Raw genomic sequence first — 20,375 nt, 5'->3', positions numbered from 1 at the left:
CTCATACCCTAAACCCGTGGTCGGCAAACTGCGGCTCCGAGCCACATGCGGCTCTTTGGCCCCTTGAGTGTGGCTCTTCCTAAGCCTTAGAAGTACCCTAATTAAGTTAATGACAATGTACCTACCTATATAGTTTAAGTTTAAAAAATTTGGCTCTCAAAAGAAATTTCAATCGTTGTACTGTTGATATTTGGCTCTGTTGACTAATGAGTTTGCCGACCACTGCCCTAAACCAAAACCCTTCCACTGGTTAGTGGTGGTCTTTCTGCTTTGGGATTTTAAATGACAACAAAAGCAATCACCAAAAAGTCTTGGGTATGATTACAGAAAAACAAATTTAAAAAAAAAAGAGAACATTAAAAGGCAGTGAGAACCAGTAAAAAGAAGGGCCCTAAAACAAGGCTTCCATGAAAGTGCTCCCATGGCACCTGTTTAGTTTATTTTAAAAAAATAATAATAATAAGGCTTTCTGCTTTGGTAGAACCTGTTTTGATATTGTGAAAATTAAAACATCATATATATGAGCCCAGATTCCAAATAATGCCAGAAATACCCAGACTATAAGACCTTTCAGGCCATGAGAAGACAAGTGGTCAGCAGGGCTGAATGCTTACCTTGATCGAGCTTCAGCAGGGAGTGGCGGGTCACCAGAGTGGCTTGGGGATGCTGGCTGCCCAGGTGAAGAGAGGGGCATGCTGTGCATTTGCTTTGGGGACTTTGGCACCTCACTGAAGGAGCAGTCTTGCCCGCAAAACTGGAAGGATGAGGAACTCTCAAGTGTGGGGGGCAGGTCCAGGGCCTGCTGCCCAGTGGCATTCAGCTCTTGACCTCGTCTTTGGTTTTCCATGTTTAGCAGCACCTCTGTGTTGGAAACACTGTCCCTGGCATGGAGGGCATAGTCCTGGGATTCAGCCACACAGGTCTTGAGCCTTGGGATCTCAGTGCTGGAGTACAGAGAACTGAAATCTTTGCTTGACTCAGCCGGCCTGTCACTTTTTCCTCCCCTTTTCTCAACAGCATCTGGCTCCCTCCTGGACTTGGTATATCGAGACAAAGATTCGGAGTCTGCTTCAGAATCCAGAGCTAGCCCATATTTTTCTGCCAGTTGCCGTCTCCTCTCCGCTTTGTACCTTGCAATCCTTTCAGCTTTGGACTCAAGACCCTGGGTGTCCATACCTGAACTGTAAGATGAGTCACCATGGATACCTGAGGTTTCTGTGCAGTGTTTAGGTTGAGTCTGCTTTTCTAAAGAAGAATCAGAAGTTTCTTCCTCTTCATTTGATCGGCCTACAAGAAGATCACATGAATAATAAATATAAATTTAAGTAAAGATATATTTACTATACTCTGTTATGTACATAAAACACACTTGAGCACATAGGCTGTGAAGGACCAGTTTCTCACACAGGTGTAGTCAGCTAAATGGTTACCTGGGATGTTGGAGGTCTGAGATCTGCAGTGAAATACACAAAGGCTGGGAATGTTCTATTGGCAAGTCATGTAAAGCAAGGGCTGAACTAAAGCTCAGTGCCTCATTCCTGAGGGCTCTTCAGTCCTTGCCCAGGGCTTATATCCTCTTACTAATATACTGTTTTTTGTTTCTGAGTTTAATATTTCATGTGTGAGACCAGAGGATGAGTTCAGAGCCCTCTAGAAAAAGATGATAGATATTTGAACTGCTGTAATCTGACAAGTGAGGGATTGTGGTTTCATAGGATCTGAGAGTAACCATAACAATAATGGCCCATGTCAGTATTCACCAGGTTTTTTAAAAATAGAAGTGGATTTTTCCAATTGTAGTACACATGCTTGACATATAAAATGTCTACCATGAAAACATAGGAAGGTAAAAGCCCAAATCACCAGTAATCACTAATTTATAATAATCAATAATAAATAAATTAGTAATTTACCAAATATTTCTATTTAGTCCTTCTAGTCTTTTATATAATTGACTAGAGGCCCGGTGCATGAAATCTGTGCAGGGGGGGGGGGGGGGTTCCCTCAGCCCAGCCTGCACCCTCTCCAATCCGGGACCCCCTCGGGGGATGTCCGACTGCCCTCTCACAATCGACGATCAGACATCCCTCTCACAATCCTGGACGCTGGCTCCTAATCGCTCACCTGCCTGTCTGCCTGGTTGCCCCTAACTGCCCCCCCTGCCGGCCTGATTGCCCCTCACTGCCTCTGCGTACCAGCCTGATCACCCTTAACTGCCTCTGCATGCCGGCCTGATCGCCCCTGGCTGCCCCTCCCTGCTGGCCTGGTCATCCCTAACTGCCACTTGCTGCCGGCCAGGTTGCCTCCAACTGCTCCCCTCTGCCAGCCTGGTTGCCCCTAACTGCCTCCCCTGCCAGTCTAGTTGCCCCTCACTAGCCCCCCCGCCAGCCTGGTCACCTCTTACTGCCCCCCTGCCAGCCTGGTCACCCCCAACTGCCCTCCCTGCTGGCCTGATCACTCCCAACTGCCCCCCTTGCTGGCCTGGTTGCCCCTCATGGCCCCCCGCTGGCCTGGTCGCCCCACGCAGCCTGCTTGTTCAATCATTTGATCGTCCCTCACTAACTCCCCTGCTGGCCTGGTCGTAGGCAGCTATCTTGTGAGGGCATGAGGGTCAATTTGCATATTACCTCTTTATTATATAGGATTTCTTTTTTCTATATAGAATCATTTTTATATAATATCCATGTTCTATATAAAACATTTTCTATACTTGAAACTCTTATTTTGAAGACTTCATTCTTTTAAGGGTTCGTAATACTATATCCAATAGGCATGCATCATTAATTTAACCCTTTTTCTATTACTGGGCATTTAAGTTGTTTCTATCTTTTAATCAGTCTGATTTTCCTGATTACTATCTCAACAGACCTGTAAAATTGCTTTATCAGGACGTACATTTTTTTTTGCCTTCACTCTTTCTTTTTTAATTCTTTATTGTTTAAAGTATTACATATGTCTCTTTTTCCCCCCATTGACCTCTTCCCAGCTACTCCCACCCCCTAGCACATGCCCTCACCCCTCTACTGTCTGTGTCCATTGGTTATGCTCATATGCACACATACAAGTTCTTTGGTTGATCTCTTACCCCCAAACCTCCTCCCCTGCCTTCCCCCTGAGGTTTGACAATCTGTTCAATGCTTCTTTGTCTCTGGCTCTATTTTTGTTCATCAGTTTATGTTGTTCATTATACTCCACAAATGAGTGAGATTATGTGATATTAATCTTTCTCTGACTGGCTTATTTCACTTAGCATAATGCTCTCCAGGTTCATCCATGCTGTTGCAAATGGTAGGAGTTCTTTCTTTTTTGTGGCAGTGTAGTATTCCATTGTATAGATGTACCACCGGTTTTTGTTTTTTTTTTAAAATATATTTTTATTGATTTTTTTACACAGAGGAAGGGAGAGGGATAGAGAGTTAGAAACATCGATGAGAGAGAAACATCGATCAGCTGCCCCCTGCACACTCCCTACTGGGGATGTGCCCGCAACCAAGGTACATGCCCCTGACCAGAATCGAACCTGGGACCCTTCAGTCCGCAGACTGCCACTCTATCCACTGAGCCAAACCGGTTAGGGCATGTACCACCGTTTTTTAATCCACTCATCTGCTGATGGGCACTAGGGCTGTTTCCAAATCTTAGCTATTGTAAATTATGCTGCTATGAACATAGGGGTGCATATACCCTTTCTGATTGGTGTTTCTGATTTCTTGGGATATATTCCTAGAAGTGGTATTACTGTGTCAAATGGCAGTTCCATTTTTAATTTTTTGAGGAAACTCCATACTGTTTTCAACAGTGGCTGCAACATCATTTTAATATACATGTTAGACTGTCAAATTAATTTCTATAAAGTCCACATCAATTTACACTTGAATCTGCACTATATGCTCTCTTCTTATAAACATTGAGGGCTAATTTTTAAAATTTCCTTTGATTACTTGAAAAAGAGAATAAACACATTTTTCTATTGCTTATTAGACATTTGTATTATCTTATTCTTCTCTGAAATACCTGGTCAAGCTTATTGCTCTGTATTCTATTAATTCATAGTGTCATTTTTATTGGTTTGTGTCAATGTTTATAGGAGGAACATGAGTCTTTATCTTATAAATATTTTCAAACTTGCTTGTTTAACTTTCTTGTGAAGTCTACTTGTAAGATTTTCTTTGGAGTACAGATGTTAATCGTCATGTAGTCAAGTCCATTACCTGATCATTTGTGATTTCCATAGCTGTTTCTGTGTTCTGAAAGTCCTTTTCAATTCAACTTGAATTATCTATTCACCTACATTTTCATGTTTTTTATTTTATTTAAATTAATCATGTAATTAATTGGAACTTACTTTTATGTTTAGTGTGAAGTGAGAAGAGAAATATGTTCCCTTCCCCACCCTACAAGAACCCATTTTTCCAAGACCAATTTATTGAATAACTCTTCCTTTTCTCACTAACATGTGATGCTTAAATGATTTTATAATACACTAGAGGCCCGGTGCACAAAAATTTGTGCACTCAGTGGGGAGGGAGGGGACCCTCAGCCTGGCCTGTGCCCTCTCGCAGTCTGGGACCCCTCAGGGGATGACCACCTGCTGGCTTAGGCCTGCTCCCTGGGGGATTGGGCCTAAGATGGCAATCAGACATACCTCTGGCAGCCCAGCAGCCCTCGGGGGATGTCCACTTGCCAGCGGAGTGCAGGCCTAAACTGCAGTCGGACTTCCTTAGCCCTGCTGAGGAGGCAGGAGAGGCTCCCACCACCACCGCTGTACTGGCAGCCATCAGCCTGGCTTGTGGCTGAGCAGAGCTCCTCCATGTGAGAGCACCCTGACCACCAGAGGGCAGCTCCTGCATTGAGCGTCTGCCCCCTGGTGGTCAGTGTGTGTCATAGTGACCAGTCATTCCCAGTCTTTCTGCTGTTAGGGTCAGTTTGCATATTACCCTTTTACTCTATAGGATAGAGGCCTGGTGCATGGGTGGGGGCCGGCTGGTTTGCCCTGAAGGGTGTCCTGGATCAGGGCGGGGGTCCTGCTTGGGTGCCTGGCCAGCCTGGATGAGGGGATGATGGCTGTTTGCAGCTGGTCACACCCCCTTCAGGGTGGGGTTCCCCACTGGGGTGCCTGGCCAGTCTGGGTGAGGGGCTCAGGGCCGTTTTCAGGCTGGCGGGTGACTGAAGCTCCCAACCTCTCCTTTTTTTCTTTTTTTATTCTGGGATTTATTTACCTTCTATGGCTGTCACTGGAACTGAGAGCCAACTTTAGCTCTGATGCCCAGCTTCAGCTCTGAGACCTCGGCTGCTGAAAGCAGGTATCTGGGTTTGTTTGGCTTCTATAATTGAAACACTGTTGCAGCTCCAGCTCTGAGGCCTGGATGGCTGAAAGCAGGTTTCTGGGGATTGTTTAGCTTCTATAATTGCAACATTATTTCTTAGAGTGCAGCTCAGAGGCCGGCAGCGGCAGGCAGGGAACCTTGGCTTCCTCCATCACTGGAGCAAGCAAGCCTCCTGTTCACTTCACCTACCTGGCTGACGGCCGCCATCTTGGTTGGCAGTTAATTTGCATATCGCCCTGATTAGCCAATGGGAAGTGTGTCGGAGGTACGGTTAATTACCATGTTTGTCTATTATTAGATAGGACTAGAGGTCCGGTGCATGAGATTCTTGCACTAAGGGGAGAATCCCTCAGCCCGCCCTGTGCCCTCTCGCTGTCCATGACCCCTCGGGGAATGCCTGCCTGCTCACTGCTCCTTAGTGCTGCCACGGGGCGGGAGAGGCTCCCACCACCACCGTTGCGCTTGCCAGCTGTGAGCCTGGCTTCTGCCTGAGCAGCACTCCCCTCATGGGACCACACTGACTACCAGGGGGCATTTCCTGCATTGAGCATTGCCCTCTGGTGGTCAGTGTGCATCATAGTGACTGGTCATTCTGGTAGTTCTGCCATAATGGTCGCTTAGGCTTTTATTATATAGTCTAGAGGCCCGATGCACAAAATTCATGCCTTCCTTCACCCAGCTGCCGGAACCGGCTTCCCTCTGGCACCTGGGACCCAGGCTTCCCTCCAGCACCAGGGAGCCAGACTTCCCTCCGGCTGCTGGCAGGCACCCGGGACCCGGGCTTGCCTCCGGCTGCCGGCCAGCACCAGGGATCAGGCTTCCCTCATAGCCCTGACTTCCTCTGGAAAAATGTCCAGTCTAATTTGCATATTACACTTTTATTATTATAGATAGCTTAACCTTTTATACAGGAGGGTTTATTTCTGGCTATAAACTTGGTACTCTATTTTTGATTTTTCATGTATGTAATTTTTAAAATCTTAGTTCTCTAGTTTTCTTGCCATAAAAGATCAGAAACTATAGAGATATGCAAACCAATAACATCATGCAGTGAGACCAACACCCCTTTCTGGGGGAGAAACCAGAAACCATCCTATATAATAGAACTCTAATATGCAAATCGACCAAACAACGGAATGACAGGCGGAATACCAGTTGCTATGACACACACTGAGCACCAGGGGGCAGACGCTCAACACAGGAGCTGCCCTCAACCAGTCCTGTGAGGGCGGACATAAATGTGTTGTTGATGTTTTTAACAAATATGTGTAATAGTAAGTAACTACACCTACACAATTATTTTTTTAGAGTATCTCACTTTCCAATCCCATTAGACAAAAAGGCTATGCTGGAGCAGCCTGCCTGATGATGGCCACCAGGGATGCTCACCCGTGTGGGGGCTGGCTGGGTCTGTGGCTCGCATGTATCTGGGCGTGTCTTCCTCCAGCAGCCGGTGAGTCACTAACCCTGTGCAACTCTGCAAGAGGATGGGCTGGGTGTCCGTTTCAATTCCTTCTAAGCGCCTGGCGATTCTTTCTTTTCTGCGCAAAACACAAAAAACCAAAACAAAACAGAACAAAAAAACAATGGAAATCAACTCTAAGGGAAAACTGAATACTGCTTTGCCAAGCTCTTCTACTTGCAAATTACATACAATATATAACTTACCTTTTCATTTTTAAAAATTCTTTCCTCTCTGGCTCAAAGATTTTTCTTAATTCTGCAACTAAAACAAAATAAAAGAATAAAGTAGTCCAGCATTTATCAGTCATCCATTCATTTTACGCATTCATGCAATATATATTTATTGAACTCCTATTTCTGCTCTTGGCTCCCCATGAAACAGTGACACACAAAATGACACAGATCCTGCTTTCCTGGAGGTTGTCTTCTAGTGAGGCAGGCAGGTACCAAATGAGAGTGTACACATAAATAAATACACACACACACACACACACACACACACACACACACGATGAGCTAAGAAGTAAAACCATAAGAGTAAGGGACAGAGTGACAATAGCAAGATGTATTTCATTCAGGGGAGTCAGAGGAGGCCTAACCAGTAAGATCTCCCTAGCAAACAAAATCTCAGTAACTATTTTTAGTTGTTATTAGATTTAGGAAATATTTTTAGCTTTTCATTGACATTTGCAACAGTAGAGATTAATACTATGCCCCACCCTACCCCCACCCCATCAGCAAACTACAACAGCCAAGACTCTTCACTCCTATTTCACCCTATCTTTTAACCTGTAACTATCTGTAACTACCTAATTGTGTTTCCAGCGGTACCAACGTATCATGTACATTAACACAGTCTCTCAGCCCCTCCCACAGGCTTTCACTGGGAGGAAATGTTAACATGTGTTTCCTTGCTATAATTTAGGTACATGATGGACAAAGTGATTACTGTAATTTTCCTAACAACACTGGATGACCTGATGACTGTTCTGCTGATGTTGCAAGGATCTCATGTGATACTAACTACAAAGATATTACTAAGATGCCAAATAATTGTTTCTTTGCAGAAATAGCCCAATTTTGTGGAGAATAAAGGTCTTTCTTCTGGCCTCCTCCTCAATCACAGGAATTCATGAGGGTTCATCTGAGTGGTTCCTATGGAGGACTCAGGAAGGGGTAGAGAGAGGGGTCACTGACAGCCCCCAGGACCCACAAACGTTTTAAAGGCTGAGTTAATTTTCAACTGCTTCAATTCTACATGTGTTTTGTTTTTCAAAGTGATCATTTTTAGTAATGAGTCAAAACCACACACACACACACACACACACACACACACACACACACACACACGGCTTTTATACTACCCTTTGTGTTCAGAGATACAAGCCTTGTTTTTTTAATTGATTTTTAAATGATAAGCACCTTAAAATTTAAGTTAGGTTGACTTTTGTTAAGATTGTTGGCTTCAAAAGAGTCTCTCTCTCACTCGGCCTTCCCAGGAACCAGAGTAGCCAGAGGCAGAAATGTGCTTGACCTGCAATATCAATTATGGTCCTATTTAGAAGACAAGGGTGTAATGATAATGGGGCATCCACCCTGCTGCCTTTGCGGGAAGCTTGGCTAACAATGGCTCCCCAGTTAACAAATTAACTCTAGTGAGATGATATAAGCTAAAGAGTATCCATTATTTATTTAAATCCCCAAAGTGGAGAATGGAGCTGTATTTTTTTAGAAGACTGCTCAAGAAGCTATTGAAACCAAATCCCAAGTGCTCTGAAAGGTATGCCTTATGCCTATGCCTCAAAACCCTAATTGAGAAATAGAGTACGGTTATAGGGTCCTGAGTAGCATAATGACATGCACATGCCACTTACCTTTTTTCCCCCAAAACTACTTCAACTAAGGTATGTTATGGTCTGAAAGTTTATGCCCCCCGCCTCCCAAATTCATATGTTGAAATCCTGCTCTCCAAAGTGACGGTATTCGGAGGTGGGACCTTTGGAAGAGCTTAGGCTCTGGCCTCACGATTAGAATTAGTGCTCTCACAGAAGAGGCCTCACAGAGCTCCCTCTCGCCTTCCACCATAAAGAATACAACCAAAGGGTGGCTGTCTGCAACCTAGAAGAAGGTCCTCATCAGAACCTGACCATGCTGGCACCCTGATATGGCCTTCCAGCCTCTGGCACAGTGACAAGTAAAATGTTGCTGTTTGTAGGCCACCCAGTTTATGGTATTTTTGTTATAGCAGTCAAAATGCATACGACAAGGTAAGGATAAAACATTACTATAACACACACATAGAGTGGCATATAACTTCCATTGGGAAAAGTTAAGACATATGATTTTTGTCCTAAATTAAGATTGTGAAAGTCACTTTTACGTCATTAAATTTTTAATTTCTCCTATAAATATGCAACTAAAGAAAAAAAGTAACTTCAGCAGTATAGTGAGAAAGCTAAACAACAAGCTGTTTCCTAATATTATTTATTCTAGAAGGAAAAATCTACTGGTTGTGAGACTATGCAAATGTCCCACCCATAACAAAACTATACTTTTCCTACTGCCATTATCACTCTGTTTCAGTATTCTATAAGGACTAAGATACTGTGAGAAGGGGGCAAGCTAAATGATGGTCAGAATATAGTTCATCACAGAAACTAAAGCCCAAGAAGTCTGGGGCAGTGAGAGGAAAGAGAGGGACAGGGCAGGTAAGCCAAGTTATCCTACTGTCCATTAGGATCTCTGTGCTTTCTGAACAAAACAGGCTGGGCAACCCAGCAGTGAACACTGTCCCCTGTTAGCCATTTACTGCTAGGTATACGAAGTCTCGGGATAGCATTAAGCAGACATACAGTTGCACTGCATCAGGGTCACAGACTCACAGAGGCTGGCTCTGGAGTAGATCACAGATCATTATGGCCTTTTGAATGGGCAATTTCTTTGTTGTAAGCCTTGAACTGCAGGATGGTGAGTAGCCATGGCTCTCCTACTAAATGCCAAATCATCTCCAGTTGTTGTGACTCAGCAATGTTCCCATGAGTTTGCCAAGCCCCCCTTGAAATGATTCTGTCCTGGACTGAGAATCATTGAGCTCAGCCCAGAGATTTCCAAAAGGCAGTCTGTTCCTGAGATTATGCCATAGGGCAGTGATGGCGAACCTTTTGAGCTCAGCGTGTCAGCATTTTGAAAAACCCTAACTTAACTCTGGTGCCATGTCACATATAGAAATTTTTTGATATTTGCAACCATAGTAAAACAAAGACTTATATTTTTGATATTTATTTTATATATTTAAATGCCATTTAACAAAGAAAAATCAACCAAAAAAATGAGTTTGCGTGTCACCTCTGACACGCGTGTCATAGGTTCGCCATCACTGCCATAGGGTATACTAATGACAGACACCACTAGCCCATCGCTGCACTCTTTTCAATCAAGCCTAGATTCAAACTCAAAACGATTTCTAGCCTAAAATCTTATAGTCCTCTCTGATCATATACTGAGAAATGCAATGAGGTCATAAATCAAACTATACTTTAAATGTATCAGTGAGTTTATTGATTTTAGTGAAAATCTACAGTAAGTATATTAGAAAAATAAAAAATCTACCAGCAAATAAATCAGCTCTCAATCTGTTCTTTCTTATAAATATATTTTTAATTGTCAAGATTTGCCTCATTCTTATAGACATGAGATTAGAGAAGAAAGGAATAATGTGGAAGACAAAAAGAAGTAATAGATACCTTGAGTTTGGCTTCCTTTCCCCAAGTCTATAATTTAAAAGTAAAATCAGTAAAACAATATGTAATATAATTATTCTAATATATCTATCCCATGGGAAAAGACCTCAGTTTCATAAAAGAGAATGAGGCTTTATTTGAATCGGTGATGTGTTCTTTATCATCCCTTTCCAGGAAGAAAACAAACACCTCATATGGGGACCTGTAGTCCTCCTCAGGTCCACTAAAATCTGGTCAGGCTTATCACAAACACTGGAAAAAAGCTAATACTAGGAAATTATAATAGTTTCCCTTGCTGTAGAAATCTAATGTTGTCAGTCCACTGTTTCATTTATAGATACTACCTACGGTTCTACCACAGCTATCTTCTACCTAATAGTCTTGATTATAGTTTATTATTGTTCATGGTCTATCAAAAGAAGTTTCTTTCCTTTAAAATTTTCAGCCTTGGCCAGATGACTTGGTTGGAGCATCAACCCATACACCAAAAGGTGATGGGTTTGATTCCTGGTCAGAATACATACCTAAGTTGCAGGTTGATCCTTGGTCAGGACACGTACAGGAGGCAACTAAGCAATTGATGTTTCTCTCTCCCCCGCCTCTCTCGCCCTTCCTCTCTCTCTAAAAATCAGTTAAAACATATTCTTGGATGAGGATTAACATTTTTATATAATTTCATATTTACAGTAAAGTTAAGAGACATCCTTCATAATATGCTAACATTTCACTATATTTGGTTTACTTTTATCCTTTTTTCTCTCTTCATATGTATATTTGTAGTATATAAAACACATGCACACATATTTACATATCCATTTTTATAAACAATTTAAGAGTAAGTTACAGCATGATGACCCTGTATCTCTAAATTCTTCATATTTTCTAAAAATAAGGAATAAGAATGTTTTAAAAATTCAATTACTCAACCAGAATTCAATTGATTTATGCTGTGTCATAATGTATACAATTCATAAATGGTTCAGGAAATGGTAATAGTGATTAATAGTAATCCACATATAAACAAGCACAGCTGATCTACCTTCTGTTGTAATAAATTTTCTACTTTGCTTTCAAAGACATTAAGACTTTGACATGTTAAATTATCCCTTTATCATACCCACTTTTTAGTTTGCTGCCCTTGCTTGCACAATATGTATTTATGAGTCTATATTTTTAGTAATTTCTGATGGGAATTTTTCAGTTATTTTCCAAGTAAGACAATTTGAGGGGATTTGATATCAGGGCTATAATGGTACATAAAATTATTTAACTGCCTAGTTTGCTTTGTAATAATATTTAATACCAATATTCAGGTCTGCCAGGTGCTTTTCTTGGGAAACTTAAGTTCTTCATTATCTCTAAGAAATAGGCTTTCTGGTAAAGTTATTGTGGAGTTCAGTCCTCCAAACCTGAGTACACAGATCTTCTAAAGAAACATAAGTGGCAGGGGGACTGCCAAGTACTCATCTCTCTTACACTGCATTTGACAGCTGAAGAGGACAGGCCAGGTCCAGAATATTCCTCTGCTCCAGGAGGAAGCACTTTAACTTTACACTTGGATGAAAGCCACTAATGTAAAGACAAGCAGCTTATAAAATAAGTAATTACAAAATTAGAGTGTTAAGGGGAAAAGGTGATGGCTAAGAAGTGTGGGGTTTCTCTTTTGGTGAAGAAAATGTTCTAAAACTGGCTGTGGGATGGATGTACAGCCCTGTGAATGCCACTGAAACAGCCTCCTTCAAATGGATGGGCTGAATTGTATATAAAATATATCTCAGAGGAGCTATTAAAAAGGTAGAGTAATATATTTGGAGCATTTCATAATTACTAAATGGAAAATCTATTTTAATATTATAGTCTTCATATAGGTAAAGATTTTTAATCCCTTGATTACCTGTTGGTGACACAGTTAAAGGAAGTCCCTGAGAGGAAACTCAATGATCAATTTAATGCTTAGTTTCAGAGAAGCAAAAACTCTCACTAAATGAAGAGAAAGAAACTTCTAAACAAATATAAAACTCTGCCATTAAAAGTCCTAATTCCTATTTTTAACATTGTATTGCCAAGAGCTATTAGAATCATTATCATATCTGTCATGATGATGAAATGAAAAATTTTCCTGTAATGCATGGGCTAGCCCACATCATAAAGGTTGTGAAAAACAACTGTGGGAATTCAGGCAAAATTCAGGGAGGCAGGGCTCTGGTACCTTTTAAGCATCTTTTAGAGAGCTTGTCAATTTAGAAATATAAATCTCTGATGTGTGAAAATTATGTTTTTATTGTGATAAAATTTCTAATAAAACTGGTTACTAAGCTTATGTGTTTTAAAACTTTATTATACATAAATAACTTAGCATTTCATATTGCTTTTAATTTTTCAAATCCTAATGTCTGTAGTATTAAAAAAAAAAGAACTGGGGTAGAGAGGAGCCTTCATACAGGTAGAAAAGACTTTTGCTCTATAGAACTTTGCCTAATCAGTCAAATCTTCTAAACTATTTTTAAAATCAATCTGTTCATTCTTCTACTTTGTTCTGATTATCTTCATATATTTTAAATTTGGCTCAGATTAAATAGAGTTTCTCTGTCTTTCACAAAGTCTTAGAAATTGCAAGGACCCTTCCATTCCATACCTGGTCCACACACCCATCCAGATAGCAATCCTCCAAAGCCTCTCTCCTACCTGACTACATGGTCACATGACCTGCCTTGTAGATTTAATGAGGAGAGTTGATGAGATCACAATGCAGGCCATTTCACTCTCGGTTCTATGAATTACCAGAATTTTCCTCCTTATATGAAATCTCATCTACCTCCTTATAATTCTACACATTCTTATTGTTGGCCTCTGGAGCAACTTAGAATTAAGCCTATATTTCAGTTGCCAGTTTTGTAAGTACTTGACAAAATGACCCGTTTAAGCGTTCTCCACCAGGCCTGGGTCCTTCAAATATCCACCTTTACCAGACTATGTCTAGGCATATCACCCATTCAATTCTTTAAAATATACCTCAATTTGTCAGTGAACCTTTTATTTTATTATTATTATTTTTAAAAATACATCTTATTGATTTTTTTACAGACAGGAAGGGAGAAGGATAGAGAGTTAGAAACATCAATGAGAGAAAAACATCGATCAGCTGCCTCCTACACACCCCCTACTGGGGATGTGCCCGCAACCAAGGTACATGGCCTTGACCGGAATCGAATCTGGGACCCTTCAGTCTGCAGGCCGATGCTCTATCCACTGAGCCAAACCAGTTACGGCATGTCAGTGAACCTTTTAAACTTTTAGTTTCTATTAAAATATTTTTTTTCTGGGATAATTTCTTTTGGGCTTGATTTTGTGGGTGGTTGTTTTTTTCCTAAGTAGAAAAATAATCTGATCTTGTGCCAAACCTGTTTCTTCTGAAGTAAGGGTTACACAGCTCATTCAGGAAAAAGACAGTCTGTAAGCAGGTACTACCCCATGCTAGTGTTACAGTGGGTAGAGACAAAGATCAGGTAATGTTCATATCACTTCACAGGCAAAACTAGGGGTCCTCAACTAATAGCAGCTGAAAATATTTTACTGCATGTGCACCTTTACCAATGACAATATGAATTCGACAAATGAAGTGCCGACTTGGGGAAGAAGAGAGGTAATGAAGAGACAGTCTGAACTCAGGTGCAGTGTTGTAGCCCAGTGGGGAGCTACAAGATACTGAGTGTAAATGCCGTAGCATTGGAAAACGTCAAGAGGCTGGAGGAAGGGGGTGTGTGAACAGAAAAGAAATGGGCATATGAGCAGAACTTACCGCCTTAGGAGATGGTGAAAGCTAGGAGAGAGGAACAAGGTAAGGTTGATTCTAGGGAACCTTCTCACCCCACCCCCGACCCCCACCCTCCAGTGAAAACTTGAGGATGCCTGAAATGCAAGGGAAAGAATACATAGTAAGGTGAGGATTAAAAATGCGAGAGGAAAGGTTAATTGAGGTTAATTCTTAGATGAGGCAGAAAGGGACACAAAGGAGAATATATGCTGGAGGTTTAAGAGTTCTCAAAAAAACCCCAAAAAAAACCCAGATAACACAATAGTTATATGCTCAGGATTCTGGTCAACTATTTAGAAAAAGTCTTACCTTTAGGAAGTGCAGTTAAAAGTTTAGCATTGATTCTTCTTTCACAGTTAGTAAGTTGTTCTTTATTTTCAAGCAAGAACTCTTTCTGAAAGCTAAAAATATCTCCGTTAATAAAATGTTGCAATTTAATTTAAATCAAGATATATGACATAAAGTAAAAAAAAGAACATAAAAATTATGCTACTGTTATATATACTTAAATGTGTATATATAGATTATAAGTAAAAAATTTTATTTTGGGGAATTGGTAACTTTTTTCATTTACTTACAGTTATGTTAATATTATTTTTTTGTACAACTAAATAATTTCATTCGCATAGGCAGGCAGCATGGCATAGGGTGGTAAAAACATCGTTCAGCCTGACCACTTCATCTAGAGCCACCACTAGCTGTTTCAGCTTGGATCACTCGCTTGACCTTTCTGTGCTACACTTTGTTCCTCAGAAAATCAGCAATCTGTCTAGGACTCCGTGGTCGGCAAACTGCGGCTTGCGAGCCACATGCGGCTCTTTAGCCCCTTGAGTGTGGCTCTTCCACAAAATACCATATGCCGGCACGCGTACAGTGCGATTGAAACTTGGTGGCCCATGCGCAGAAGTCGGTTTTCGGCCTGGGCGAGTCTATTTTGAAGAAGTACTGTTGATATTTGGCTCTGTTGACTAATGAGTTTGCCGACCACTGTCTAGGTGATTCACATGCTTTCCTGTTTTGAAATTATATTAAAGTAACAAATGTCTTCTAACAACCAAGCGATCAAAGCATGGTGAATAGGTCTAAAAGCCTCATGAAAATGTGTCTGGGAAGAAAAAAGAGGAAATGAAAGGGAAGAAGAATAAAGGGATGGAGCACTTACTATGTCCTTTCCTTCTGTGCTAAGAGATCCCACGTATTACCTTAGTTACCGTCACAAGATGCTATGAGGTGGGAACTAAATGCTGGTCTGATAAATGTTTAATAACTAGCTCCTTCCTCTTGGGTGCCTGTCTCCCTCCTCCCCAAAAGCACCTGCTTTGTTCATTAGCTGGCAGTGTAAATACGCCCACTACGGCCAATTTTCAGGCTCTCCATAGAACTCGCAGAGCTAAAAATTGGAAGACACACAGTGGCTCTGATAGGGACTGGAGCTGGCTCCACCATGCCACCAGACCAATTATCATCCTTGGTTTACCGACTAGGACACTGGTAAATGACTTGCCCAAGAACACATATTTGGCAAGAAGAGTACATAAGATATACTAGTAACTCTAGCTCCTGCTCTAACACTATGCACAGGGCAGCCCCAAGACAACTATATGGACAACTCCACGGTCTTCCATTGGAACGTGCCTAGAGTTGGGCAAGATAGAGTTACTGCCGTGCAGGAAGAAAGCAAACGAAGGAAAACAAAAAAAACTAATATTCCCCAATGATGTAATCACCTCCAGAGAGGTGAACAATTGGTCTGAAAACACATTCAATGCAAAGCTGATCTTCCCCATGTACTGTCCTACAGGGTACACAGCCCAAGAACAGACTGAGAGGGTGCTGTGCATACTGGGTAAGTGGGACACAGGGATAATTTGTATGATATGGAAATTAAATGTCAAGGAACCTGCACACAATCCACAGCATGGCACATCAACCCATCTTCCTAGAACCAAGTTCATCTGAAGCCTCGGTTATTGCCTAAGAATGTGGTATGGCTTATGTTTATAAATAGGAGTGTCATGTATTTATATTATTTAAGAAAAAGGCTTGAAACTAACCAGTGTTTATAAATCACAGTCCAAAAGGCTTAAAAAGATCCCAGGAAACCTGCTTAGATCAGAAACTTAGGATTAGCACTGACTTCTAAATAGTGAATTATAATGCAGTAACGACTCCTTTCAGTGTTTTATTCGTATGTATGACTTAGTATAAACCTAAGAAATTAAATAATTGCAGAAATGTGCCCCACTTAAGGAAGGACATGCTATTTTAATCGATTAACTTATTGTTTAAAAATCTTCATAAAGTTCTGTACTTTGGGAAACTAAAATCTCAGGGAAAAAATCTATATTAAAACAAAATGATGCAATGCGTGGAATATTCAGCTTCTTAAGCCATTGGCCTTGGGGTACAAATATTATCTCATAGTTTCAAAAATAAACTTCTATATATTTCTATTCCCCCCCCCTTTTTCTGCTTATCAAAAAGCTCAATAAAGCCACTAATGAAGACTAAGAAATCACCCCCAAGTTAAACATTTTGCTGAACTTTTACAGAGTTTACAAGTCATCACCTGTCAGCCCCTGGCTCCATATGCACTAACTCTCTTGAAACAAGCTACAAATAGTGTCAGCACCAATCAAAAGTACAGCCTTTCACAGCTGGTCAAAAACCAATGGAAAACCAAAGCACTATCAGGAACATCTCTCATGCCTCTTTAACATGGTTTACTGTAAACGCTGCCGGGACCTGAATTTCCTCTTCTCCAGCCTCTCCTTCCACCCTGGCTGAGTCCTCTCCTGGTCTGGGCCTCAGTGTAAGGTTCTTTCCTCAAGGAAGAACCCCTGACCCAGGCAGTGCCTGTTCCACCCAGCACCGAATCTACATTATGCACCTGTTATTCTCTCAAATTGTATCCTATTTTCCTATTTGTAGACTATATTACAAGTGTCTTATTTTTATTAAAGTCAATAAATATATGCTGAATAAATGAAATAATGAATGACTACAATAAAATACTTTCAATGTATGCTAAACTCACTCTGAAGTATTTTATGTATACACTATATACAATGTTGATGTGGTAGGGACACAGAGTTTTAAATATTGAGAATTAGAAGGGCGTATATTTAATAGTATCAGTGATAGACTTCCTTCCTTCCTTTCTTTATTTCCTTCTTTCATCTTTAGAATATGTGATTGGGAAAACATCTCTCCTTATCACCTTTGTTTACCTTGCATATATGAATGAAAACATCAGTATTCTTTGCATAGGTTTATAAACTTATTCTATTTTTAAGTCTCCATCTTGAGGGTAATTTTTATTACTGGAATCCTTGTGCTTTGTCTTTACATGTTGTCCTTGCTTATGTTACCTCTCTCTTATTCCCACTAAATGATCGACAACTTCTGAGGAAGCAGGTGAGCAGATCAGAAGAATAAGGAGAAATGGTTAGAAAGTATGGCTCAGACTCACGTCACAAAAGCTGTGACCAAGAAAGACCCCTCAAGTCAATAGGAAACCACGTTTTGAAAAAAGTCATGTCTCTTCCCTGGACTTTCTATACCCAAGGGCATAGTCAGCAGTGAAAATGCAGGCAGGATACACTAATGATGGTCCTCACTAAGTTCTGGATCATGTGTGAATGAGTCATTGTTCTGATCATGTAATGGCTGATGAAACATGATTGTCCAAAAGAGCCTTAACATCCTCCTCCTCTCACTTTTCTGAGCAGCGGTGACTGTTAGGGTCCCTTCTGGACTCACATGATTGCTAACTCAAGCACTGAGCCCCTGATGCTGCTCAGGGCCATGGTCCTCCTCATCACTCATCCCCTCCGGGAGAAGGGGTCTCTCCCTGGACAGCTTCTGCAGGCCTTGGTGGGTTGCCATAGCTCAACCAAATGGTCCCATATTTCAGTATGAAACCATTTCTCCACATATAGCTAAAATTATTAAATTAAGAGGCACCATTTGCATTTTTAATCTATCTTCATCTCCTCTGAATCACTGCTCACTCTTTATGACTATTTTTTATTAGTCTGCCCCCTTCTCTCTGTTTCCATAATCTAAGAAGAGACTGCCCCCAGCTTCCATGGTCATTTGTTTAATGTGTCCCATTAACCTATTTAAATGTCCAGCAGTAGCAACAAGGGGAAATTTTATTAAAGTGAGAGCAGGATACTCTGCTGTTATTACCTTCTATCTTTTACAAAATGTGGGACCTACTTTTACACTGACTATTCAGTACCCATGCTGTTAAAGACTTCCCCCACAATCTGTTCATTCTCCTACTGAAGTTTAAATTATAAGATATGGGAATCCAAAACCCATTGCCTAATATTTTCACCTCTGGTGTCTGGTTGACTTGACCTCTCTGAAGAAGGCAGGTTCGTGCATCTCCAGCCCATTTTACACTTAGTACCATGGCAAGGAGGCCATGATTTTCACAGGTACACATGAAATAATACCCACCATGTCAGAACAGCTATGTCCCTCTGAGCTTCTCTCCACAGAAGTGTCTGACCTTCATATTTTCTGCTTTTCCTATCCTTGAATAAGGGCTATCTTCCTGTCTCCCCTCCCATTTATTCCTTTTTCTTAGTCACTATTAAAGCTAAACCAACCTGCTAGGGTCCTCTTGGAAATGAAGCTGCTATAGTCTGAATGTTTGGGTTCGCTCAAATTCATATGTTGAAATCCTAACGCTCCCAAAAATGGTGATGTTAGGAGGTGGGGGTCTTTGGAAGATGATTGGGTCATGAGGATGGAGCCCTCATGAAGATCAGTGCTGTTATGAGACCCAGTGACCTCCTTTTACTATTCTGCCAAGTGAGGACATTAGAAATTGGCAATCTGCACCCAGAAGACAGTCCTCACCCCACCATTCTGGCACCCTGATCTCAGATTTCCAGCCTCCAGAACTGTAAGGAGTAAATTTCTATTATTTATAAGCTACCCAGTGTATGCTGTTTTATTACAGAAGCCTGAATGAACTAAAACATCAGCCTTAGATCCTGTTAAAAATATGGCAAAGATGAGAAATATGGGAAATTGTGTCAAGCATTAGAAAAGCAAGATTTCACGACTCAAATAAAACAACCTTCCCGATGACCCTGACTCATTACTGCTCTAGTTTACCTGGTACTAAAATGTGGATGAAATTTATCAAGCCTTTATCCCCTCTTGTGTGTGCATACGTTCAACTCTGCCATTTTCAAATGCAGAGCCAGACTTAGCCTGATGAGGACAGAAGTCAGACAACTATTTATTCCAATGCTATTGAAATGCAAACCTTTTAAGTAAAGAAATAATGCCAAACATAAATATTAGGGATAAGAACATCTGAGTGGAGTTAGGTGTAGATGGATTTGGGTCCTTCTAGCATAAGGAAGTGTAGGCTGAGATCCATACCTTTGTGTAAGGGATAAATAACAGTGTGCCTCTACATGAAAATCTCAAAATCTATTAGGAACAGTAATCTAAGAAGACCTGAGATATAGCTATCTTGTTTGGTACAAACTTTAACTTTTGTATTATCTTACTAGATGCCCAGTGCACGAAATTCATGCACAGGTAGGGTCCTTAGGCCTGGCTGGCAATCAGGGCCAATCTGTGGGGTGACATGCAGGGTGATTAGGGGCTCCCCGCTCGCACCCGCCTTGGCCTGGTATCGCCCGCTCGCTGGCCCCGCCTCCCACCGCTGCCACTGATCGCTGTCTGTGGACCAGTGGGGCGATCAGGGCCCCCGCTCACACCTGCCTTCGCCTGGCACCACCCGTTCACCTGCTCCACCATCCCGCACGGTCCTGCCCTTGTGGGGGCCCATCAGGGCTGGCAGTGCCTCCACTGCCAGCACCACGTCACGGACACCCACCATGTTTCACACTGCCCCCTGGTCGTCAGTGCACGTCTAACTCCCGGTCGGTCGAACTCCCACCCGTGGGGACAATTTGCATATTAGCCTTTTATTATATAGGATATCTGTGATGATGCATCACAGAGTTGTAGCACACTGGGTAAATCAAATTAGCA

The 20,375-nt window shown here is 41.5% G+C and overlaps 1 protein-coding gene across 4 annotated transcripts in view; it reads right to left on the bottom strand.

Annotated features, from left to right (window-relative positions):
* The window catches only part of SVIL (supervillin), a 154,326-nt gene that overhangs the window by 83,867 nt on the left and 50,084 nt on the right, over window positions 1-20,375 (bottom strand). For 3 of the 4 annotated variants that reach the window (XM_023752192.1, XM_023752193.1, XM_023752194.1), the window contains 5 exons: window positions 14,655-14,746; window positions 10,535-10,561; window positions 6,996-7,053; window positions 6,717-6,868; window positions 615-1,287 (listed from right to left, as the gene is read on the bottom strand). In XM_023752192.1, coding sequence (XP_023607960.1) covers window positions 615-1,287; window positions 6,717-6,868; window positions 6,996-7,003 — 833 coding nt within the window. In that variant the 5' untranslated portion in view covers window positions 7,004-7,053; window positions 10,535-10,561; window positions 14,655-14,746. The remainder of the gene's footprint in view (window positions 1-614; window positions 1,288-6,716; window positions 6,869-6,995; window positions 7,054-10,534; window positions 10,562-14,654; window positions 14,747-20,375) is intronic. The other variant, XM_023752195.1, reaches the window with a different exon arrangement.

Source organism: Myotis lucifugus, unplaced genomic scaffold (genome assembly GCF_000147115.1).
Source record: "Myotis lucifugus unplaced genomic scaffold, Myoluc2.0 scaffold_29, whole genome shotgun sequence".
NCBI classification, from domain to species: domain Eukaryota; kingdom Metazoa; phylum Chordata; class Mammalia; order Chiroptera; family Vespertilionidae; genus Myotis; species Myotis lucifugus.
The sequence above is the reverse complement of the archived record's forward strand: the minus strand, read 5'-3'. Positions and strand labels throughout refer to the sequence as shown.